Source organism: Chelonia mydas, chromosome 1, assembly GCF_015237465.2.
Source record: "Chelonia mydas isolate rCheMyd1 chromosome 1, rCheMyd1.pri.v2, whole genome shotgun sequence".
Classification (NCBI taxonomy): Eukaryota; Metazoa; Chordata; order Testudines; family Cheloniidae; genus Chelonia; species Chelonia mydas.
The window spans coordinates 320,211,892-320,237,980 of NC_057849.1; the positions used below are offsets into that span (position 1 = coordinate 320,211,892).

Consider the following 26,089-nt stretch of genomic DNA (forward strand, 5'->3'; position numbering starts at 1 on the left):
CATCCTAGAATTCTCAAAGAGCTGATTGAAACGTCATGGAAGATGGGAGAGATTCTAGAGGACTGAAAAAGGGCAAATATAGTGCCAATCTAAAAATAGGGGGATAAGAACAACCTGGGGAATTACAGACCAGTCAGTTTAACTTCAGTACCTGGAAAGATAATGGAGCAAATAATTAAGCAATTTGCAAACACCTAGAAGATAATAAGGTGGTAAGTAACAATCAGCATGAATTTGTCAAGAACCAATCCTGTCAAACCAAACTCATAGCTTTCTTTGACAGAGGAACAAGCCTTGTGGATAGGGGGGAAGCAATAGATGTGGTATTTCTTGACATTAGTAAGGCTTTTGATACTGTCTCGCATAACCTCCTCATAAAAAAACTAGGCAAATACAACCTAGATGGAGCTACTATAAGATCGTGGGCATAACTGGTAGGAAAACCATTCCGAGAGAGTAGTTATCAGTGATTCACAGTCAAGCTGGAAGGGCATATCGAGTGGGGTCCCTGAGGGATCAGTTCTGGGTCTGGTTCTGTTCAATATCTTCATCAGTGATTTTGATAATGGCATAGGGAGTACACTTCTAAAGTTTGCGGACGATAACAAGCTTGGAGGGTTGAAAGTGCTTTGGAGGATAGGATTAAAATTCAAAATGAGCTGAACAAACTGAAGAAATGGTGTGACATAAATAGGATGAAATTCAATAAGGACAAATGCAAAGTACTCCACTTAGAAAGGAACAATCAGTTGCACACATGCAAAATGGGAAATGACTGCCTAGGAAGGAGTACTACGTAAAAGGGTCTGGGGGTAATAGTGCATCACAAGCTAAATATGAGTCAAGAGTGTAACACTGTTGCAAAAACAAACATAATTCAGGGATGTAATAGCAGGAGTGTTGTAAGCAAGACACGAGAAGTAATTCTTCTACTCTACTCCATGGTGATATGGCCTCAACTGGAGTATTGTGTCCAGTTCTGGGCGCCACATTTCTGGAAAGGCATGGACAAATTGGAGAAAGTCCAAAGAAGAGCAACAAAATGATTAAAGGTCTAGAAAACATGACCAATGAGGGAAGATTGAAAAAATTGGGTTTGTTTAGTCTGGAGAAGAGAAGACTGAGAGGCGATATGATGATAGTTTTCAAGTACATAAAAGGTTGCTCCAAGGAGGAGGGAGAAAAATTATTCTCCTTCATCTCTGAGGACTGGATAAGAAGCAATGAGCTTAAATTGCAGCAAGGGCGGTTTAGGTTGGACATTGGGAAAAACTTACTGTCAGGGAAGTTAAACTCTGGAATAAATTGCCTATGGAGGTTATGGAATCTCCATCATTGGAGATTTTTAAGAGCAAACATCTGTCAAGGAGGTCTAGATAATATTTAGTCCTGCCTTGAGTGCAGGGGACTGGACTATATGACCTCTCGAGATCTCTTCCAGTCCTATGATTCTTTCTGTATGCTTGCATTAACTTTCTCTTTACATCTTGTGCCCAAACACTCTAAAGAGATTTTAACTTTTTAATAACAGGTTTGGTTCTCTAAACACTTGAATTCTTCATCTGTTACCTCTGTATATTCGAATTTGACTTAGAAAAAATGCTCCTTCTTTGTGTAGTCTTTAACCCTTTTGCATCATCAGTTATAACACAATCTTTTATTGAGTAATGCAGTGTGCATTGAGAACATCCCAACTTCTATCCCAAAGGCGTTAGTATTTCTTACGTTCCTTATTATCTGTCTTTAGTCCTTGATTAGGATTTTTAACTCGCCTGATCATATTCATTTATAGTTGTCTAATTTGCATATATTTGTGTGTGTGTGTATATAATATAAAGTTTGTAGCTCACTTGGTTCATTACTGTGCAGAGGATTGGGAGGCGTGCATGATACTTGTGTTTTCAGAAAATGAAACCTTTTGCTTCATATAAAGTACTAGCTTTATTTCCAAAGGGAATGGTTCTAGCATCATCATTTTTACAGCCACCTTTCGTGAAAACTGATCTGATTATAAACCTCAGAAGTAAGTTTCTTTCCTGTCAGCTAATAAATTATGCATTTTTGTCAGTGCACCCTCATGGAAATTGACTAGTATTTGTAAGGTCTGTTATCTACATAAACATGTCTTGATCTGAGGCCAATTTGCTGTAATAATTTATTTGCTATTTTTTACTGTCTTCAAAGTTCAAACTCTGCTCCTAAAGCTGGTCTGTAGGTGTCTCACATCTGCAGACATATTGTAGTGCAGGGGTTCTCTCAACAAATTTTTTGGTGGCCTCAGAGTGCGGCCACCAACTCTTTCTGGTGGCTGCTCTGTCAATTTTTCCTAAAATACTTAATTAACTTTAGGAAAAACAATAAATATGCACATCTACATGTCCAAATCATTTTAATTTATTTATGTATGGATTTTTTTGCAGACTCAATAATAAAAATAATGTACAGTTGTCTCTATCCTTTAATGGACCTAAGCATAATAGAAACAGATAAGGTACTTTGCATGTTCTTGGTTGTTTTGTTTTGTTGTTGTTGTTTTTTTAAGATTTGCTAGCTAATAAGTCTGTTTCTGTTAAAGTGATATTTGAATGTTTATCACTTTTCACAGCAGCAGACTGCTAGCTAGCTGGGAGACAGTGAAAAGTGATATTAACATACAAATATCACTTTTCACAACAGACTTACTCAGCCCTGGCAAGCTGGAGGACAAATTAAGCCCTGGATAGGTAGGTGGGTAGCAAGGCAGCAGGGGTCAGGGGCAGTGTGGTGGTGAGCTGATGGACCGGAGCCCTGCAGCCATGCGATGGTGGCCAGGACCGATGGTGGGGTGAGCCCGGGTTGGCACCTGTTGCCTCATGGCTGGGATTGGAGCCCGAAGCCCCATGACCAGGGAACGGAGCCCACAGTTGCACAGCTGGATCTGCTCCCTCCCACCCCAGGGCTAAAGCCTACTCCTCCGGCATTTGTGGCTCCAGAGGGGGGCAGGTCCCAATCCTTGCTGCTGACCCTAGGGGAGGGTCCACTGCTTCCCGCCCCGCCCCCTGTCACTGGCCAGGAAGCTGTGGCTGCATGAAAAGCCCCTGGTAGCCGCTTGCGGTTGAGAAACGCTGCTGTAATCCATCTCTTTGTGCGTGAATGCATGCATGTTGTTACTACCTCTTTCATCCTGCTGAGACTGTCCCTCCCAAGATTTTTAATACTGGTAACAGAAAGAAACCCCACTTTCCAATTAATAGCTCCACTTTTATCAAATTTATCTTTATTTGCAAGTCACCTTTAAATATCATTTACTTAAATCTCTGTCACAAGGCATCTGCAAGCAGAGTTGGGCAAAATTTTTAAGATGAAACTTTTTTTTGCTGAAAAATGCAGATTCGGGTTGATGAAAACATTTTGTGAATTTTTATTGAATTTGTTGAATTGTTTAGGTTGAAAAAACCATGAAACGTCTGAAAAAATGAAAACATTTCATTTTGATGTTTTTGAAATTAAATGTTTAGATTTTTTTTATTCAAAATTACTTCACTTAGAAATTCACTTCGGTTTTATACTTTTTTTTAAAAGCTCAAACTTAATGAAACATTTAGTTTTGGGTTGAACAAAACATTCTGAAAAAATTTCATTTCAGGTTGACCTGAAATTAATTTAATTTGTTTGGGGGGGGATCAGTTAGTGAACCAAAAAATCAGTTATTCTCACAGCTCTAGATACAAGGTGCCTATTGCTTTAGGATTTGTGTGTTGAAATATTTCACCAATGTATACTGTATATCCTTACTAATCATGCTTAGATGTCCAGCATTTAAATAATTAAAGACTAATCACATGCAGTGGTGATGAGCCACTGGTCCCACGGGGCCTGTGCCCAGGGGCCCCGGCCAACTGGTGCGCCCCTGGAAAAAGTCTGCCACCGCCAGTGGAAGCTCCGAGCCCTAGTCACCAGGTGGGTGGGAGGGACGGGGGAAGCCCACCCACCCCCAACCACGCTCCGTGGCAGCAGTACTTTGCAGAAGCCCCCCCATCAGCCCCCAACCTTGACCCCGGCAGCAGCTGCAGGACAGGGGATGCCCTCCATCCCCAGCGGCCCCAGACCCCATCCCCGGCAGAAATCTCAGGATGGGGAAAGCCCCTGCCAGTGGCCCCCAACCCTGTCCCTGGCAGAAGCCGCGGCATAGCAGGGCAAGCCCCCTCCAGTGCCCCCTACCTGTCCCTAGCAGAAGCTGCAGTGTGGCAGGGCAAGCCCCTGTGCTCAAACTGCTCTCCGGCAGAGACTCCGGGTGGGCAGGTCAGGAGAAGCCCCAGCACCCTGATTCTGTTTCTCCCCAGAAGCGCAGGAGGTGGCAGGGGAAGCCCCAGCACCCAGACCCCCGTAGCATCTCTGGGACTGGAGGAGCTCTCTTTCCGCTGTGGCCCTGAGGCAGTGGCATGGGGACAGAGCTTCTCTGGTCTTGAGACTGCAAGGGAGAGGGTTCGGGGGGAAGGAGAAAAAGGGGTTGTGGGGCTGCAGTGGGGGGGGCGGAATGGGGGCCACCCTGGGTGGAATGGGGGTGGGTCCCGGGGAAGGGGCAGAAAGGAGTGGGGCTGCGGCAGAAGGGGTGGAATGGGGGTGGGGCTGCAGGCGGAAGGGGAGGGGAGGGGCCCTCCACTTGCTCTGGCCCAGTGCTCCAGGAAACCTTAATCCTCTGGTCACATGCCTTGCTACCATTATTTAAATATTCCATAAAGTTACAAATTCCTAGTCCTAGCTTTGCTGTGGTGGCCCGGAATGCATCAGCTGTTTAAGAAACCCATAGAGCTGGTTTGAAAGAGCAGAGGAAAATTGTATCTTCCCTCGCTATATAGCATGATTTTCTAAATTAGTTTAAAATAAATAAAAAGTAACTTTAAGAACCATGCCATATACAAGATGAAAGTTACAAACCCACTTACCTGAACTCCTGTATTCCAGCTCCAGCAGGCGCTCCTTGCCTCTGTGGTTTTTGTTTGTTTGTTTTGTTTGTTTTTTGTGCTGACTTTTTTCTTTAATGTTGTCACATTATTTTTAATGGCTATGTCGTTTCAGCTATCCCATCATGAATAGAAAAAATATAGATTAAAAACTGCTGAAGGAAATGAAAGTTCATAGAAAACCACTAATCTTGCCAGTCATTCAAAAGAAGTATTTGATGTCTGAATATGACACACATTAAAGAGAAGACTCTTTGCTTTCTGTCAGGATAATGCTCCCCTACTGTGTATCTTAATAGTTAGCAATGCTACTTTTAATCTACAGACCAAAAGGTCGATTTTGAATGTTTCACCACTCTGGAAGGTATTTGAGTTACTTTATAAGTATATTTCTCTCACAGTTTTTGATCTCTTGCTCTTCACGCTGACAAGGGCTAGGAAATCCAGTTTCTGGTTGGCTAACTGAAGTATGCATACTCCCCTGCAGGCTGATTAAAGGAAGTGGATTGGCGGGCTCCAAAAGGAGACTACTGCAGTCATCTTTAACTGCAAAAAGCACTTGCCATAGTGAGGGCTATGAAAATGAGGAGTAAACGGTGGGTAGTGAAGGCTCCACTACCTTTTTGTCTCTCTTACAGTTCTCTGTAGCACTTATCTCCATAGTATCTGAATTACTGAATAGGTAATTTAGATCCACAAGGCATTGTCCCTACTGGGCATAGATTGGATTTTGCTTTTCACCTCTTACGAGTACTACAAGCATTTTTAGAATCCCCCCCTCCCCCACAGACTTTTTGTTAGTATTCTTTGTCTTTTGTTATAGCTGTGAGGCTTTAACAAAAAAAGCAGGGTCTCCTTTAAAGAAAATTTAGTTAGTTACACCCTGTCCCCTTGAAACTTAACATTAGAATTATGTTCTGCTGTTAATCCTCACTAAGGACAGTAACGTTAGGCATGCGTTTGGATGCTATTATAGTTATATACTAGTTTTGAAACCAAAATAATGTGATATTGCTAACTGGAATAGCTTTTAGAACTGCCTCTGGACCCCCAGTCACTAGACTGGTAGAGATCATGTATTTATAGGAGCAGTATTCTTGGACTTCGATGGAAAGGACACAAAAATACTCCTGTCATAATAGAATTATTCTGAGGCAGCAGTGTTGTCTGAGGAGGTAGTGCCCTGGATGGTGGCAGAAGCTGAGGAGGAGGTTGAGAATTGCTAAATATTGTAACTAGAAGGCTGAGTGGAGATTTTCAGCTGCAGAACGAAGACTGGGCTGCCCCATTATTAGTAAAAATATATTAAAAATACCTTTCTAAGCGGTTCTCATATTTAGAATCGTAATACAAAGTATAAAGTAGGCTCGTATTAATTGTTAAGATGACTGTGTAAAGCCATGTTGTGATGGAAATTACATATAGTATTTCCTGGAAGCAAAATTGCCTTTGTGAACCAGATGCAAAAAGCAATTGAAATACTTCTCATCATTGCAAGTTTTAGATCAAATGGCGTTATTTGATATTAAAGTATATGTTCAAAGTACTGTAAGGTGTCATTCTGGAAACTGTCCTTCAAAAGCATTTACAGTATTCTGAAAGGTTGTATCTAAAATGTAATTAATTTCAATCACATGAAAACATCTTAGCTTTCTAAATTAATTTAGCTCTCCCAGTTGTTTGTCTTCTATTCCAGGGCTCAGTTACTAGTTTCTAATATCGATTGTCTTAAATGCTGTGGAATTGTGCTTTGTGTGAATTGCTTATGTGTAGCTATTCTTGTTGACAACATTGGCGAGTATTTAGTTATAGATGCATTGTGGAATAATGATTTGTTATTATTTATGGATCTTGTTTTAGTTGAACTTAATTAATAAGCCAGTTAGGTTTTCCAGTTCTGTTTATGTGTATTGTATTATCTTTTTTCCTTTTGGAGATGGGGTGAATATTTTGCCACTTAGCTGGTAAGAGATTGAAAGCATAAAATTTTATATACAATATGTCAGCTGTTTTACAACCGATTACAATGAAAGCCCTCTTTCTCTGCATTCCTGCCACAGTCATCTCTGAACAGGGTCATCTGTCTTCTTCAGAATAATAAAGACTTCAGTCAAAGTCACTTGTGCAACTTTCCTAAGTAAAGCAGAAAACCTTCTGATGTGTGTACATTAGTCGAACTAAGACTTCCTTCCCTTGGGTGAGAAGCTCCCAGAGTGTGATCCATGGAGCACTTCCTCAGAGAGCTGCCTGGTCACAGGTTGCTGGCCCTGCTCTTTCCGTTTGCTGAATGTGGTTTAAAAGACAGTTAAGAATTCACTATTGCTTTCTCATGTAAGCAATTGCTGTAGTTGGCAGATGTACGTTATTTGATCATGAATGTATAGTAAAGGTGGCCAATACCATCTTGACTTAGAGGAGAGGTGGAGGCCCATGACACAATCTCTGTTAAGATGTAGTCCACACTGTGTGAAAAAATTCATGAACCCCTGGTCAAAGGTGACTGTGTAAACTTAAACTATGTTTCTTAACTATGGCAAAATCCATCAGACTTCAGTTAGTAAGCCAGAGAGATGACTGTTTAGGTGAGTTTTTAATAAACATTACAGTTTGTCAGTCATAATTTAGTCAGCTGCTGTGTTGGCAGTAAACAAAAGAAAATAAACTGTATTCCACACTAAGGTGTGAGAGAGGTAACAAATATGGAAATTTCTATTGTAAACTCTAGCATTTTGTTTAGGGATCTTGCAATTGACACTACAAACAAAATTTCACCATGAGACCTGCACAGACGTATCTCTACAGGGAAAGGAGTGACAAAATGTGGTTCTACTCTGAAAAATGACCATAAACACATCATCATGGGGTTTCATGTTTATTTTCTCCTGGCGATTCTGTGTCATCTACATCTACTTCTCTCTTAACTGTGTTGGCTCTGCTGTACCAACAGGAGTGAAAAACAGTAAAAATTAATTTTAGTGAACAACTGTGACTGGTACACACAGGGAGCAGATTTGCTTGATAGGTAGGTGCTATTTATACATAGCCACCCAATGATTTTGGATGCCTCAATTTTTGGGTGCCCAACTTGAAACACCTTGCAGGGGCCTTGTTTTCAGAAACTTCTGAGTACCCATCCTCTGAAAATCAGGCTACTTCAAGGTTTCTCAAGTTGGGCACCCAAAATCCCCAGTCACTTTTTAAAATCTGTGTCTGTCACTATAGAACCATTCTTTAAGTTGTGGAGTTGGCTCACAGGTTTAACTGATGACTTCTGGGATTCTTCTATATTCATAACTCAGCTTAACTTTAGATCAGCATGTCTACCATATTTGATATGCTGAAGCACCAAAAAGGGGGGAGTAGTTTGAATAGAAAGGGGTGTTCTTAGATCAACTCGGGACTTTAATTTCTGCCGTCTAACATCATTTAAGACCATTTCAAGTGGGAGTTTTGCAGCTCTGTAAATGTTGGAGGGGTTAGAGCTTTGTGTTTATGTAGGTCAATGAAATGAGACTTGTAAACACCTGCTTTACTGCTGTGGCATGCACATTAGGCTTTACCTTGCTACTGATGTACTACGAAATGCTGTAGCCTGTACTACTTGCATATGTTACCTAACTTCTTGGTTACAGCAGCCATGATTTATTTTAAAGTTATAACATTTTTGTAAATATTTTTAGGATAATCTCTTGCAGAATAGTCTATTGTTATCTGTTAAGACACTAATGTCTCAGCAGAAACATAGATTAATAGCAGACAAATAGAATTATCTGACCATTCACATACATTCAGATAATACAAAGAGTCCATTCTGTGTTTGGAGGTCAGAACAAGGCACTTTGAAAGAATATAACCACCCTGTAACTCCAGCTATGTGGTTGTGCATGACCATCTGTTTAGTAAAAAGAAAAGGAGTACCGATGAAGTGAGCTGTAGCTCACGAAAGCTTATGCTCAAATAAATTTGTTAGTCTCTAAGGTGCCACAAGTACTCCTTTTCTTTTTGCGAATACAGACTAACACGGCTGCTACTCTGAAACCCATCTGTTTAGTGTAGATCAGCTAAGTTTGTACTTCGGGAATATACCTTTGTGCTAGTAAAGACATTGGCAAAAGTAGGGCTGCTCTTTTTGCTCAAAGAGATCCACAAACATTTGGAAGCTATGCCGAATGGTTTCTCAGATGGAAGAATTTTGGCCTCCTGTTTTTCCCCAAAGCAAAACTTGTTGGCAGTGAGAAGTCTGCAAGACTGTTTTCCAGCTTCCATTGAATAATGTATCTATGCTAAACACTCTAATTCTGAGATGTATATGCCAGTCTGCTAGCACAATTGTTGTTTATTTTCCTTGCCCTCCAACATTTCTCTCTCTCTCCCCACAATACGATTGTTCCCAAGAGAGACTCTAGTTTTTGTACTTCTCATGCTTAAACCTAGAAACTAGCTATGCATAAAAAGTAAAATTCTCTTAGGATTAATGATGCACCAGCTGTGTGTTCTGAACCCTAGTGAGGAAAATAAAATGTGGAATACTTTATGAGGGGAGAAAACAGTGCTGTGTGAAGCAAATGAATGTGAAAAAAAAAAGATTTTAGTATATTATTTTCAGGGCTTGAATATTTTACCTGATTCCTGCTACCCAAGATAAAATACCTGCATGAAATACCTATGTGGCCACGACTCCCCAAGGCCACACCTCCTGCATCTTAAAGGAATAAAACAGCTGTATACTGTTTGTTGGACTCTTTACTTAACTGTAACATTGTCAATCAAGTTTCTATTTTATACTGTTTTTAAATGTAACATAGTGCAAATGGCTGGTTAAACACATTTATACATTCATTCCATATAAAGAAGCTCTTTGCTCTACGTGGTCTTTGATGTATTTAAAAAAACAGAGTACCTCAGTAGTTCTGTCCCCTGCCTCCCAATAACTAATATATACCATACTCAGCAGCTAAAAAGTATTACAAATCTTTGCAGTTTCCTGCCAGAGCCTTCCCAAATAGAGATAATTATCTTATTCCTTGAATAATATATTAAATGAATAGTATTTAAACTAGCTATAGAACAAGTTTAATGCCACAAAAATTGTTGAATAAATTATTCAACAATCACTAGTAAAATTCATTAAATAACCTATTCACCAAATACTATTCAGTCTTACTTACTATCATTCCCTTTTCCTTTCTAGCTTTAGTCCATTTAGTCCTATTACAGATCAGTGACTTTTCCTTAGTAACCTTCAGTGTCTATTTCATTCTCATTCACACTCTTTCCCTTTCCATTTATTGTATTTGATACCCTCCTCCGTTATATTTTCTCTCTTTGTTCTCCCTGTCTCCAATATCTGTCTATATGTATTTGCCATGCTTCATTTTTCTTATTTTTCAACGAATCTTTCATTTTCTCCTGCTCACTCACCCACCCCCTCAAACCCACCTACACATAATGCTTGGAAATTTTACCACATGTCTAATTGTCGGAGGAGTAATCCTACTAGCTACAGACCTGTAAAGATATGGGGATCCCCTGTTCATGGTCAGTGCTTCTCTCCTCTCCTCCATTGCCTGGGGCCTCAACTCCATGAGTAATTTGACAACATTAAAATCTCAGCTTTTGTTTTTCAAAATTGTGGTTCCAGCCCTCCTGGTTGTGAAGAAACAGTCAGCCACATTTTCAAGGTTATTTTCTTTACTGATGTCTGCCTGAGTCAGCAGGCACCTGAAATAATAGCTCTGAGAGGGATGAACTGCATCATTCATTTAATTGGAGTCTGAATTTTGAAATTCATTCCTCTGGATGTGACTGTGCAGGGAGTTCCTCACTGCTACCACCCCATCATCCTTTGTTCAGTTGGGTGCTGGCTGAGTCTCCCTCCTCCTCTGGGACAGAAGATGACAGTGATCTTGGAAAGGGGAGATCCAGCCTGCCCAAAGAGGAGTGGTGGTGGTCTCCTAGATGACTTCTCTTATGTGGCCTTACCACTGCCATTCCAAGAAGGGACAGGGGTAGGGCCAAGTCGCATGGGGCCATGTGGGGATGTGCCTAGATCCTCGGATGTCCTCAGTTCAGTCCTGGGCACTGGGAATAAATAGAATGGAAGGGAACTATTTTTGGATCCGCCTCCCATTAGTGGGTATCTGAAATATGCATCCCCACCCACCAATCTCCTATGAATGGAGGAAGGAAGAAGCAGCATTCTGTGTGGGTGTCGGCAGGGTGCCTCCAGTACTCTTACCCTTCCCAAAGACTCCACTTTTTTGTTCTCCAACCTGAGCTGAATAGCTCCAGTACCTGCCTTTGCTGCAGCTCAATGGGGTTTTTATCCGTTTTATTCCTAACCAAAGAGTTCTGAAGCACAGCAGTGATACTGAAAAGACTATTGTTGGTTTTCATGCTGTTGTATTTAGGGAAAGCTCTGAACATCAACAGAGGCACTGGAGCGGTCTGTCTGCAGACACAGGAAGATAGCATGGTATTAGTTCACACTCTGCTCATATTTGTAAACTTATTGTCAAAATCATAAGAGCTAGATAGTTCATTTTTAAAAAAGAAACTTAGATTTTTGCATACATTGATGGCATTCACCTACGAAAGCTCCCTACTTGCCCTGGGTGAGTGAAGGAGTAGATTTTTCAATCCCTGATAATGTTTAATCAAAGTTTGACAGTTAAAAGACAGAAGTGTAGCAGGTACTGTACAAGAAAAGTACAGTATTACAAACTCTCATAACTGGAGATAGCCGAGACATAGCGATACTCAATATTGCACAATAATTTTGCTATGCAAGAACTATTGGATCTGTAACTGGTAGCCTGCCATAATCATCACTGTTTTCATCTCCTTTCTTTTCTCCTCTTCTCCCTCTGAAGCTGCCCTATGTATAACTCATTGTTGAGTAGTGAGATAGTAACATCAAAGTAAATCAACCCTTCCCCCTTTTCCTCCTCTTTCCTGTTCCCCTGTAAGGAGACCAATCATCGGATGAGAAATGAAATGAGCCAGCAAACTATAGCACGTTAACTTAAATATTGAAATGACATCTCATCATGGGTAAACAAAACCATTATACAGTTAGAGATTAACACTTTCCCCTTATCTCCCCAGAATCCTACTCAAGTGGGAACAGCACTTCAGGTTTTCCACAACCTTGGGACTTTGAAGGATACCATTTCTAATGTAGTGGATGGATACTGTGCATCTCTAGACGAGAATATCAACAGTGCTTTGGATATCAAAGTTTTGACACAGCCGCCCCAGACAGTTACAAGAGGTACAGTATGGGCATGTTGTTTAATTTACAGCGTAACCGTCTCTGGTCATTTGGCAGAATTGCATTGTGCTCAGTCATGTGGGAGAAAATTGCTAAGCGTTCGTAGGAATTCATCATGAAAACCGTTAAGGTTTTTTGGGAATCTGATTCTACCTTACGAGCGTTTGTGAGAGGACCGCAGAGAGATTGGTATATTACTTGTAAGCAGTGGAACAAATCTGACCAATGTATTCGAACACTTTTTTGTCAAATGGGAATATCTCAAAGTAGTGTTTCCAACTTGGAGGATCACTGCATCATTAAACTTAGTTCCCCTTATTTTTAAGCTGTGGTACCATGGAGAATTGAAGAACACAAATGCAAAACTGATGTAGATATCAGATTTTAATTTGAAGCCTCTACAACACAGTTTGGGATTAGACATGTGTGTTGGAACCATAATAATGGCATATGGCTTCTCAAGGAAGATGAAGGCTGCTTAAGGGTATTTCCTTCAGTTAAAAAGAGTGTTTTATTTTTGTAATTCTAATACACTTAGGCCAAAGTGTTCAGGTGAGTGCCTATATCCTTGACAGCAGCCAGTTGTCCCTCGTCACCCTGCCAGCACATCTTACAACAGTGGAGAAGTACATTGGCTTTGTGTTTCTGCTGAGATGAGAAGCAGTGAAGTAGTTAATAATGCTGACATTTAAAGTATCCTCACTAGACTTCAGTGTTAATACTCTCACAGCTGGTGTTTCAAGCTGTCTGTGGCTCAACACTTCTGAAAATCAGGCCACTTCTTTAAGTACCTGTTGATGGATTTTTGTGTTTTAACCTCATTTACACACTCACACCTGACAATGTTGGTCTTGATTTTTAAATCCTGAAATGGGTTGATATGTTGCCTTCAAAATATGTTTAGGTGGCCCTGGCCGAGCTGTTATGCCAACGCCAGGAAACACTGCAGCCTTCCGAGCAGCCCTCTGGACAAACATGGAGAAACTCATGGATCAGATCTGTGCAGCCTGTGCACAGGTATTCAGTCCCTATATTTCCTCTTCTACATTAGTGCAATTTTTGCATATACAACATTAGAAAACCTAAATTATCCTTGAAACAAATTCTCTTACAGGTGCAGCACTTGCAAAAAGTACTGACAAAGAAGAGAGACCCTGTTTCACATGTCTGTTTCATTGAGGAAATAGTTAAGGTAAAGTTTTATTTAGCTGAATAAGTTCTTACAAAGATAGCGAGTGGTTCTGTTAAGGAAAATGTGATGAGAGGAGCCTTTCAGTTACAGTTTTAGAGTTCTGTAATAATTTCGTAATTTCAGTAATGAGACAGTGCTGAAAGTCAGAGTAGCATAGCAAAGTGTATTTGTGGACTGTTTATGATCTGTGGGGTATATTTGTAGGGCATACACATCTTCTTGTAATAATTGCGTTTGTTTTCTTTAAAAGAACCAATAAGACACCATTGTCAGTTTTTATTAGTAATCGTTATTGTCATCCCATAATATACGGTGTCGTTTGGGTAATTAATGTTGTGCATTAGTTTTTGTAGGAAAATATGTCTTCATGTGGTATCTAGTGTTCTCAGCCATCTGTTTCTCTACTTTTTGGCAATTTCTTCTCCGAAAAAATAATCATGGCTGGTTTTTTTTTTGCCTTTGAAGGCCCAGATATGAATACCTATTCTTGTCCATTCATTTGTATTGTTTTCTATTCTTATTTGGAATAATTTGATTAATGGTCTCCTTCAGGGCTAGGAACAGCAATATTGAAGCCATTTGTCTGACTTAGTAAATGGGAAACAACGAAAACAAAAGAAGTTTTACGGTCTGTTTTTATTCAGACATCTCCTTTTCTATGCATATAGTTGGATTATTAATTCACACAGATTTAATTTTTGAAATGGTCTTGGAAACTATTCATATGTAAATTTTTCCCAACAGTAAAATCAAATACTAAAGATTGAACACGGTGAACTTACTTGTCTATTACTTAAGCCCACGCTGAAATACATGGAGTATAGCATTGCCCCATGGCCAGACACTCTGAAATCTCTCCTTGAGAGGAAATGACTAGAGTTCTCTCTTTTTCTTTTTTTTAAATCCTAAGACGTGGATAAGCTTTCGGTAAATGTCTCTGCATACCAAAAGCTTGCTCTTGCAAAAATTATCCAAAGCCCCTTGGGCTTCACAAACTGTCTAAGCAATAGGCCAACCTCTTAAAAGAGGAAAATGACCCTTCAAACAACGGGAGCAATCCTGCACACTGGGAAGTCGTGGAGCAGTTTGAATATGAGGAGAACTCATGTAAATGAGCTTTCCATCTTCCATACGCAGCAGCTCCCTCTCCTGGATCCATCCCTCTCCCCAGTATCCCTCATTACTTTTGAGGAGTGGCTGTTGGATAGGGAGGGGGCTTTCCCAATTGTCAGAGGAGGTTTAGGGAAGGGGGCAGGGCAGGGAGAGAGAGAGAGGCTGGGAAGTCTTTATCACAGTGTTTAACTAAAGAATACCCAAGTGAATGGAAGGAATTTTGTAGGGTTAAATTAGGGAAAGGCTGAATGAAATACTGTGTTCTAATCCATAAAGTGCTGAGCCTCTGTTCTGAGGTACTGAACACCCTCCCTTCCCATTAATTTCATAATTTGGGACTGAGCCCGTGGTGCCAGAATGAATTTTATAAATAATATATATTTGTTTCTCCATGATTATCTCCTTCTCAATTAGTGACCTCTTCTGTAAATTATGAGATCAGTATAGAGGAGTATAAAACAAAGCTGGACAGTTCTTATTCTGGGAATGAGCTAGCTAATGCATCTGATGAAGTGAGCTGTAGCTCACGAAAGTTTATGCTCAAATAAATTTGTTAGTCTCTAAGGTGCCACAAGTCCTCCTTTTCTTCTAGCTAATACAGTATCAGGTCGTCTTACAACTCTTCATCTTGCAAGAATTCTCCCTGCATAGTATAGTGCTGCTTTACTTCTTCCTTTCTCAGGTTGATACTGTACAGTACAGTGCTTTTCTTGGCCATTATCTTGGTAACACCCAGTGTGAGGTCTACGGGAAGAAGTACTGTGCAGCATCATGTGGTGAGTGTAGGCAACAAAGCCACACAAATCAGTGTTGATGGTGTTTAGCTAAAAGCAGTCAAGTACTAGTCACAGCTAAAATTTGGGAAGCCATATAAATCCACTCAGTTTGAGCTGTACAGACAGCTGTCTGGGGGAGCAAGAACTATGATGTGTGTTGCCAGTAAGAAATAATCGCAGCACTGAGTCATGAAAACTGTATATCTCATACTAATCCAAGCCACCACAAATTCACAGCTGGCATTACCATCTTCAAGTCCTCAGAAAAAGGTTGTAGAGAGGGAAGAGAAGGTTGAATGTTCTTTGTGTTCAGTTTCATTAGTAAACAGAGCTAAACAATTAAACAAGCTAAATGTAATAGCATTATGCCCATTTTCTAAGGCAGCATGCCCACTCCAGATGATATGAAGATGATCCTCCACTCTGCATTCTGTGTACTAATTAGAATTAGTGATGCCAACATCATTATTGCAGTCATCTTCTGCGGCAGCTGCACTACCACTTTGCCTGTCCACCTGTTTTCTTGTTCTAACCATGGCAGTATAGGCGCCAGCCGAAGAAACATGAGAGAAGTGACCCCAGCCTTGATAAACACATGCCCTTTAATAATAAGGAAACTGGTTGCTTTTTGGTTCATTACCCTCTTCCATCTACATATGTAGACTTAAAAATGACAAATAATAATATTGAAACTAAAGGTGAACTGAGTTTGTTTACCTGCCAGGATATTCTTTCAGTGATTTAGATGTGAGTTGATGAACTGTATCAAGAGAAATTCAGAATCTTGATGGGTTAATCTCAGGCTTTTCAGGTAACAGATTGAAAAACTTATTTTACATGTTATTGTTTTGAAATGTATTTGTAATTTTTATTTTAAAACTGATGAGTTGAAACATTAAAATTACAAATACATTTTGAAATAATTTAACTTGTTGTTCTTGTTCTCTTAATGATTCTGGTTCTTTACAGTGATTTTGTATTTATTTAAAAAATAGATTTGATTCACCTTTAAAGAACTGGTAGGTGCCTTCAACTGTTCTACCCTATTTCTTTTCCCTTTCAATAGTTAGTGACTAATCCTGCTGCAATGAAGGCCAATAGCTAAGCTAGCATTAATTTCAGTATCTAGCCTATCTTTTTATGAGAGCCCATTACCTAATCATATAGGTAAGATTCTGGTTGAGCCCCTTGTGATACAGAATTGAAACTGAACTCTGATCTTCACATACGGTAGATCCTCCACTCCTACACACGTTTCAGTTAGTGGCATTACAAAGTGAAAAGCAGTTTTAACAGCATGACAAAACATTTTGTGTTTTTGGCAATTGTGATCGGTGGAGACACGTGAGATGGGACTCCCTCCATTCAGACAGGAGGGAGCCAATGACAGGACACTCCATGAGCAGCTCTTCTTTCCTCCCTTTGGTCTGCTAGTGCCCAGATTTGTTAAAAATCCAATTAGACTGCAAAGGCCATCATTCCCCCAGACTTTTCAGGAAGAGGGTGGGCTGAGGGCTGAAGGGGTTTATTATTATTATTATTACTATTACTATTATTATTTCTTTTTATTTTTAATTTAATTTATTAGAGCACTGGACTGGGATTCAGGATTCTATTGGGTTCTGTTCCCAGCTCTCACTGGCATGCTGAGTGACCTCTGGCAGATCACTTCCCCTCTTTGTGACGTAGTTTCCCCATCTGTAAAATGGGGATAATGATACTGATCACCTTCATTAACCACTTCAAGATAAACTGATTAAAAGTGCCACATGTTCTTTGGCATGTTATGGAGGGCTTTTTTTCTCATACCTCCAGGTGGGTATTTTTGGAGTGGTATAAGTAGTATATTTTATTAAATTGTCAATTTTGGAATTGTGAAATTTCAATTACACAAAAGTGCCTAGGACTGTGTGTGTGTGCGCGTGGGGTGTGTGTGTGTGTGTGTGTGTGTGTGTGTGTGTTAAAAATGCATTTTAAAAAACCAACAATAAATCTGCATTTCACAAAAATACTGTTGAAAAACATTTTTTTTTCAAAACTGTCAAAAAAACGTAGCTTGTTTCATTTCAGATATGAATGTTTTCACATTCATTTATTGACAGAATTGCAAATGGTCCCAAGTGGAAAAACTGAAAAGCCAGTAGAATTACTGCCTTCTGTGAATTTGGAGAAAATATAATTTTATTTAGTTTTTCCTTAATTACTATAGGTATGATTTTTTTTTCCAAAAAATTTATAAAAGCACAAGTGGGCACAGAAACTACTTAAATATTATTATTATTTATTACTAATTGGTTAAATACAGATATGGTGTCTGGCCCAGTACAAGACAAGAGTAAAGACACCAGTCCTGATCTTACAAACACTTAATACTCACTCAATTTTAAACACGGGGACTCCCATTGACTTAACTGAGGATACTCATGTGCTCAAATGTAAGCATGTACATAAATGTTTGCAGGATTGGAGCTACAGTCCCTGCCTTAAGGTACAATGTGTTTGCATTCTAAGCCCTAATCCTGGAATTGAGTAAACTCTTGTATCTGCATGAAGACGCACTGAAGGTAAATTTAATACAAATTTATATTGCAGATTCAGGGGCTTATATGAAATAAATTCTAACTACATTGTGTTGAATGTAATTTTTTCCTTCTTTTCCTTAAATTTAATTTTTATTTTTACTTGGGACAATGTCTAAAAATGCATCATTAAGAATAGATGGGTTTTTTGTTTGTTTTTTCTTGGGGGATGGAGTGAGGGGGTGAGTTAGGCTTGGCTGACTCAGGAGACTGATAGTGGCACGTGGTACTCTTCACCTGTGGCTTGCTAGGTTTGATGATGAGTGGAAGCTAACGTGAAATGAGTTGGTAGTTTCAGTCTGGTTCCTAATGAAGAAGAATACACTTAATAAAACCACCATCATTGTTTGCATTAATTATTGTTATTGCCAGTCTCACTAGAGAAGCTAAGGACTGGGTATACTTGCAGATAGAACTACCCCTCACCCTGAGATGTGGTTCTTCTTTGAGTGCTTGCTCAGGATGATTCCTTTCTAGGTGTGTGCATGCCCAGGTGAACAGTTGTTGGAAATTTTTGCCTTAGCAGTAGCCATAGGGTCAACAGTGGCGCCCTCTGGAGTGCCACTCTCATGCATCGGTATATTAGATGTCCCTGGCCCTATGCCCTCTCAGTTCCTTCTTACCGCCTGTGATGCTTGGGTTCCCACTTCCCCTTGCTTTGCAAGTGGATAGCATTTTTTCTCTCAACTCTTCACTATTGTTCTTTGTATATACTTGTTTACAGTAGTTAGTGAGTAAGTAGGTGTTAAGTGTTAGTAGTTAGTAAGGTTAGAGTCCTAGCAGGGGATTTACCCCGGAATGGGACATGCCCCAGTCCCCAGGTTTTAAGCCCTCATCTGCCTGTAACTGGCCTACGCATTATCAGCATTATTTCTGGGCTACACTCTGCAATTCTCGGTCGTTCCTCCCTTCCGCCCCCCTTCCCTGTCCCTCTTCAGGGACCCTTCTCACAAGCAACTTCTCGTTCAGGAGGTTGACAGCCTTCTGAAGCCAGGGGCAGTGGAGGAGGTCCCTTGGGAAATGAAGGGGAAAGGATTCTACTCTCTTTATTTCCTAATCCCAAAAGCAAAAGGGAGCCTAAGACCCATTCTGCAACTGTGGCGCCTCAACAAATATCTCAAGAAGTTGACATTCCGCATGGTCTCCCTGGCTTCCTTCATTCCCGCCCTGGATCTGGTAGACTGGTACGCTGCTCTTGACTTGAAAGACGCTTGTTTTCATATTTCCATCTTCCAAGGACACAGAGGGTTCTTCAGTTTTTTGGTGGGCCCGTGTCATTTCCAATTCTCACTGGCCCCGTGGATGTTCACAAAGCGCCAGTAGCCACTTATGTGAGTCTCCAGGTCTATCCGTATCTTGACAACTGGCTCATCAAGGGCAGAGGAGTCTCAATCTGGTGTGTTCTGTCATGACTTGGGCCTGTTAATAAACAAAAAGAAATTGACCCTCATACCATGCAACAGATAGAGTTCATAGGGGCGGTCTTCGACTCCACGTGAGCCAGAACCTTCCTTCCAGAGGCCCGTTTCCAAGCCATGTTGGGCTTGATCTCGCATATAAGGGACCACCCACTCACCACTGCCCGCACCTCCCTGAGGTTGTTAGGTCACAGGGCAGCATGTATTTACGTGATCTGTCATCCCTGGCTCCATCTCTGGCCGCTGCAAGTGTGGCTGGCATCAGCCCACACCCCCAACAGGCACAATCTAGACCTGGTAGTCAGGGTGCCAGACCACATCCAGTCGTCCCTGGAATGGTGGCCCCAGATCGGTGCTGGAGGGAGTTCCCTTCGCAGCCCCAGCCCATCACTGACCCTGGTTTCCGATGCCTTGGACCTGGGCTGGGGATCCCACCTGGGCAGGCTCAGCACGCAAGGCTGCTGGTCGCAGAATGATAGCTCCCTCCACATAAATGTCAGGGAGCTCAGAGCGGTTCGCTTGGCCTGCCAGGCTTTCCGGTCCCTCCTGGAAGGCAAGGCGGTACACCATTGCAATGTTTTACAGCAACAAGCAAGGTGGAGCCAGATCGTCAGCCCTTTGCCAAGAAGCTCTCTGGCTCTGGGACTTGTGTGCGGCATGCCATTTATCTGATGGTTGCATACCTCCCCAGACCAGGAATATGTTAGCAAATCGTCTCAGCTTCTCATCTCAGGTCCTTCTCATCTCACCACGAATGGTCACATCTGGATGTGGTTAGTGTGATCTTCCAAAAGTGGGGAACTCCCCGAGTGGACTTGTTCACGTCTTGTCAGGCCAGGAAATGCCACATGTTCTGCTTGATTTGGGGGATCAACAGAGGCTCCCTGTCAGATGCCTTTTTACTCCTGTGGTCAGGGGCTCTTATGTACCCCTTCCCACTGGTGCCATTAATCCACAGGGTCCTAATGAAGATCAAACAAGACAAGGAAAAGGTAATCCTGATAGCCCTGGCTTGACCTTGCCAACACTAGTTCGGCACGCTTTTGGACCTCTCGGTGGTGACCTTGCTGCAGCTGACACTCTGGCCAGATCTGCTGTCTCAGACCACGGCGGTCTTCTGCACCCAAACTTGGCAGTGAGCGCTGCACCTGACGGCTTGGCTGCTGGGTCTGGTTGAATGCGCAAGAGCAGGAGTGCCCAGCCCGTGTCCAGCAGGTCCTGTTGGGCAGCAGGAAGCCCTCCACCAGGGTGACCTACCTGGCCAAGTGGAAACAATTCATGTGCTGGGCCTTGGACCAGGGTATTCGGCCTGAGCAGGCCTCGCTGCAGTTGATCCTGGACTACCTTCTGCATCGCAAGCTCCGGGGCTTTTCTTTTTCATCAGTTAAGGTCTGCTTGGCTGCTGTTTCAGCCTTTCACCCTCCATTCCAGGGCAGGTTGGTCTTTGCTCATGACATGACAGTCTGGTTTTTGAAAGGTCTGGAATGACTCTATCCCCATAACTAGGATCCAGTCCCTCCTGGAGACCTGAATCTCATGCTGGCACAGCTCATGGGTCCCCCCTTCGAGCCCTTGGCTTCCCGTTCCCTTCTTCTACTCTCCTGGAAGGTCTCATTCTTCGTGGTGATAATGTCTGCCCACAGGGTCTCTGAGATTAGGGCACTAACCTAGGGTCCGCCATATACAGCGTTTCTCAAAGACAAGGTCCAGCTGAGGCCGCACCCAGCTTTCCTGCCCAAAGTTGTTTCACAGTTTCATACGAGCCAGGACATATTCTTGCCCATCTTCTTCCCGAAGCCTTATGAGTCAGAGGAGTAGCGTAGATTACACTCTGTGAACATCAGGAGAGCACTGGCCTTTTACACTGAAAGGACTAAGGCATTCCAGAAATTGACAGTTATTTGTTGTGGTGGCAGACAGGGTGAAAGATCTTTTGGTGTCCGCCCGGAGAATTTCATCATGGATTACCGCCTGCATCCGGTTTTGTTATGAGCACGCAAAAGTACCTCCATTGGCGATTGGAACCGCCCACTCGATTAAGGCGCAAGCCATGGCGGCGGCCTTCTTAGTCCAACTGCCAATTCAGGACATCTGCAGGACCATAACCTGGTCATCCATTCACACATTCACATCTCATTATGCACTTACCCAGTAAATTCGAGACAATGCTGGCTTCAGTAGAGTAGTGTTGCAGGCTGCACGGCTGTGAACTCTGAGCCTGCCTCCATGGATACTGCTTGTGAGTGACCTAGAATGGAATCAATATGAGCAAGCACTCGAAAAAAAAAAAAAATGGTTACCTACCTTTTGTAACTGTTGTTCTTCAAGATATGTTGCTCACGTCCATTCCATTACCTGCCCTCCTACCCCTCTGTCAGAGTTGCTGGCAAGAAGGAACTGAGCGGGTGTAGGGCTGGCGGCACCTAATATACTGACGCATGAGTGCAGCAATCCAGAGGGCGCCACTGCCAACTCTACAAATACCACTAAAGTAAAAATCTCTGACAGCTGGGCACATGGGCATGCACACACCTAGAATGGAATGGACATGAGCAACACATCTCGAGGAACAACAGTTATGAAAGGTAAGTAACCATTGTTTTCTCAAGGTCAAGGTGAAAAGCATATTAGAAGCGTGTAGGAAACCTTACACTGCTGCCCATGCTGGACTTGTTTTCTGGGTACAAGAAAATGTTAGTCTCTTGGGTGGCCACTGACTTTCTGAAGCACTAGATTTACTTTGTTACAGTTTATACTTATCTTTCATGGGTATGAGAGGATTGATGTTTTTGAAGCACTTAAAAGACACAGGACATTATATAAGAACTTAATATTTTTACTACTTGGAAACAGATTTTCTTAGGAATCACCAAAGTGTTCTAATGGTGAGTTTCAAAACTATATGCTCTTAACCTTTATTTTCTAGTTCAGGAAGTTATATTTTAAAAACAGTTTTAATTAATTTCTCAGTTGCATAAAAACACCCTTTTTTAAATTTTGCACTGCTGCTGGAAATCTAGAAACCATAATACCTTCGGCTTAAAGTGATCAAACTCAGTGTAATGAAATTCCATGCCCTGCAGTAAAAGAAAGATTTTTTTTTTTAAATCATGGCTGTGTTTATTGAATATATTTACCTGCAATATATAATCAGAAATTTAAATGCACTAGTCTTTTTTTTTAGTTTAATCCTGACTACCTTTAGAAGATATCAAGGGTTGATTCAGAACTCATTTTGCAGTACTCTGTTTCTGTACTGATGAATTGTACTACTGAAAACGATCGCTTTTGTTCATAGTCTAACATCTGGCAATTATGTTGCTATAGAAATAGTGCAAATGGATTTTCCTTAGTTCAGTCCCATGAGGTTTTGCTGTACAGAATTATTAAATCACCTGCACTCTTGCTTTATTGGTGGAAAAAAATATTTAGGTTGTCCTTTAAATATCTTCAGTTTTCCGAGTGATGTTCTCAAATCTGTCTTTCTATATGACAGGCTTTTGACTACAGATGGAGAACGTCGTGTGCATTAGTATGCAAAGCCTTATTCCACAAGCCTGCAGAAAATAGCATATATTCTCTGTATTGTTTTACATTTCAAAGAGACTTGACAATAAAGATGTTTTTCATATCCTAGTCAAAATATCAAAGTTTTCACAGGAAAAATAAGTTGTGGGGGGATGGTTGTGAAGTGAGAATTTGCTTGGAAGTAGCATATCAGAGTAGGTATGGTATTTTAATGTTAGAATAGCAATGTTAAACACACACAAATCTGATAATTCACAGATGGGAGGTTATTGTACTCATTAAGTTCTGAACTTGCGTCATGAGTGGCTCTGCTATTCAGGATATAATGAAGACAAACTCGTAAAAAATAAATCTTATGTTTTCGGTACGCTCTTGCATTTTTATCTAATACTGAATATAGTGGTACTCTTTCATTCTCATTTCTTTAATCTGGATTTGATATAAAATACTAACTTGATATATTAAGAACAGAGGTCTAGAGATTGCATTTCAGTAATTATCAAAGTTAATTAGTAGTTTATGTATGGGTTGTTTTTTTTTTTAAATTAGGTAAGCTGTTCTGATTTTGTGTTCAAAGCTAACTTTAAACCAGTTTGTCATACTGCAATCTTAATATTATTGTATGGTAGTGGGGGCTGCAGAACTTCAAACATCTTTGCTTCTATGACACTGGTGTTCTGCAATTTATTGACACTTCAAAAGCTGTCTACTGGAAAATGGGTTATACTTTTTGAGCTGTGTGATCAAGCCAGTTTCATAAGAGCACGTGGGAATGCAGTTTTATCACTTGGATTTTACCAGCCTGCAGTACATACCATCTAAAATAATCTTGTAATCCTCTGAGTAGGCAGTGTTAAGCTAAATGTGGAGTCTGCAGTTGATTTGAGCAACTACAATACTAATATGACTCCCAACTATAAAAGGAACAGACTTATTTCGGTCTATCTACAATACATTGTATTGTAATAACAAAGACTATCAAAAGGAGAATTTTATATAATGCCCAGATATTGTCTCTTTAAAATGTTCTTATTGTTTCTGTTGTCATACTACAATATAAACTAATACTCCATCTTCTGAATCTAAATCCTTCCCATGCTGTCATGTCACTTAGGACAGTGGTTTTTAACCTTTCCAGACTACTGTACCCCTTTCAAGAGTCTGATTTGTCTTGTGTACCCCCAAATTTCACCTCACTTAAAAATTTACAAAATCAGACATAAAAATACATAAGTGTCACAGCACATCATTACTGCAAAATTGCTTACTTTCTCACTTTTACCATATGATTATCAAATAAATCAACTGGAATATAAATATTGTACTTGCATTTCAGTTTATAGTATACAGAACAGTATAAACAAATCATTGTATGAAATTTGAGTTTGTAGTGAGTTCGCTAGTGCTTTTTATGTAGTCTGTTGTAAAACTAGGCTAATATCTAGATGAGTCGCTGTACCCCCTGGAAGACCCTGTACATGTACCCTTGGTTGAGAACCACTGCCTTAGGACATGAAGAATGCCCTGCCATCCCTCTCTATCATGCTATTTGCCGGAATGGCTATCTTGTTGTATTTCTGTAGCACAACATTTTTACAAGGATAGGTTGTTGGCTTATCGCTCAACCCCCAACTTGGAGGACATATGGACTGCTTTTCATCTGGTCACTAATTTTAGACATGTCTAGCTTGGGTGACGCTAAGAAGAGTTAAATTCCCACTGGCTTAGCTCTCAGGGTCATTGGACTACACAAGCCTTCCCACAGCTTCAAGATACAGTCTCCAGGGAAGGACTCCATCATCTTGGTTTACAATAAAGAGATTGACCTCAGATAATTGACAGTACTGCTTGCTCTAAGACCATGTCTGCTCTACTACTTACGTCGACAAACCTTATGTCGCTCAAGGGTGTTGTGATGGGGTGTACAAACCACACACGGGGCAACAAGGGGTTAGGGGATTATTTTGGGCTCAGCCAGCCCTGCCCTGCCACACCAGAAGCAAATGCTCCATCTGCTGGAGGAATTAAAAGGCAGGGAATTAGCTCATTTGGGTGCCAGAGCTGGAGGTGAGCAGACTTGCAGCTCACAGCTCCAGCAGAGCGGAGGGAAGCTTAAGACTCTGACACAGCTGCTCAAAGGGGCCCTCCCTGAGGGAAGGGAGGACCCAACCCAGAGACAACCGGAGAGGTAAGTATCCTGTGAAACATGGACGTACTTATTGTGGTTTCGGTTTCCACACCAGGGGAAAGCCTTGGACTAAGCTAACCCCAGCGGGTGGATGGCCAAGAGGAAGAGGCCCAGGGAGGACAGTCTTAAACAGCCTTGGTTGCCAAACTACTGTTAGCCCTGGGTCAGAGCCCAGTAGAATGGGAGGAGTCCCTTGGCAGTCAGGAGTTGCAGCCGTGACCACTAGGCCACGTTCCCTAAGAGAAGACCGTTACAGGTGTGGAAAAAACAAAAACCCTGAGTGACATAAATTCCGCCAGCAGAAGTGGTAGTGTGCACAATGCTATGTCAGCGGGAGAGCTTCTCCCACCAACATAGCTACTGCTGCTTGTGGGGGTGGTTTAATTATGTTGATGGGAGAGCTCTCTTCCATCAGCATAGAGTGGCTACATGAGAGATCTTATAGCAGTGCAGCTGCATTGCTACAGCTGTGCCGCTGTAGGATCTCTAGTGTAGACATGGCCTAAGTATCCTAGTAAATGTCCAAATTGTGGCTCCTGTGAGGCTCAGCCATGCTGGGGAGTAAGATGAATTACCGCTGTCTGAGGGACAGTGCCAGGAGGCACTATTCTTCACTGATATAGCATTCTTTGTTTGTCTGAGAAGAGTGAGGTAATGTGGAAGAAGATGCACAATAATATTGTCTGGACACAAGGGTAATACCAAGGCAGTAATTTTCAAGGCAACATGTGAAATCAAAGTATAAGAGGTGGAAAAAGCCTTTATGCTAATAGCTAATTATAACCCTACTTTAGTGACGCAAGTAAGCACATGCTTAATTTAAAGTATGTGACAAATACTGTTGAACTATGGGACTATGCACATGCTTAAAGTTAAGTTTGTGATGTGTGATTGTTTATTTGTATTCCAGTCATAGACCAGGAACCTATTGTGCTAGGTGCTGTACAAACAGACCAAAAGACAGTCCCCACCCTGAAGAGATTACACTCTTAAGCATGAGACAAAAAACAACAGTTTGATGCAGACAGATGGGAGAGTACAAGTGAACAGTGAGACAGTAGTGCTTTGCTGAATCAGGA

At 41.3% G+C, this 26,089-nt stretch overlaps 1 protein-coding gene across 2 annotated transcripts in view; it reads left to right on the forward strand.

Annotated features, from left to right (window-relative positions):
* Positions 1–26,089, forward strand: part of COG5 (component of oligomeric golgi complex 5) — a 309,622-nt gene that overhangs the window by 205,788 nt on the left and 77,745 nt on the right. For both annotated transcript variants that reach the window (XM_037889131.2, XM_043551539.1), the window contains exons 8-10: positions 12,051–12,216; positions 13,121–13,233; positions 13,331–13,408. In XM_037889131.2, the coding sequence (XP_037745059.1) occupies positions 12,051–12,216; positions 13,121–13,233; positions 13,331–13,408 (357 nt within the window). The remainder of the gene's footprint in view (positions 1–12,050; positions 12,217–13,120; positions 13,234–13,330; positions 13,409–26,089) is intronic.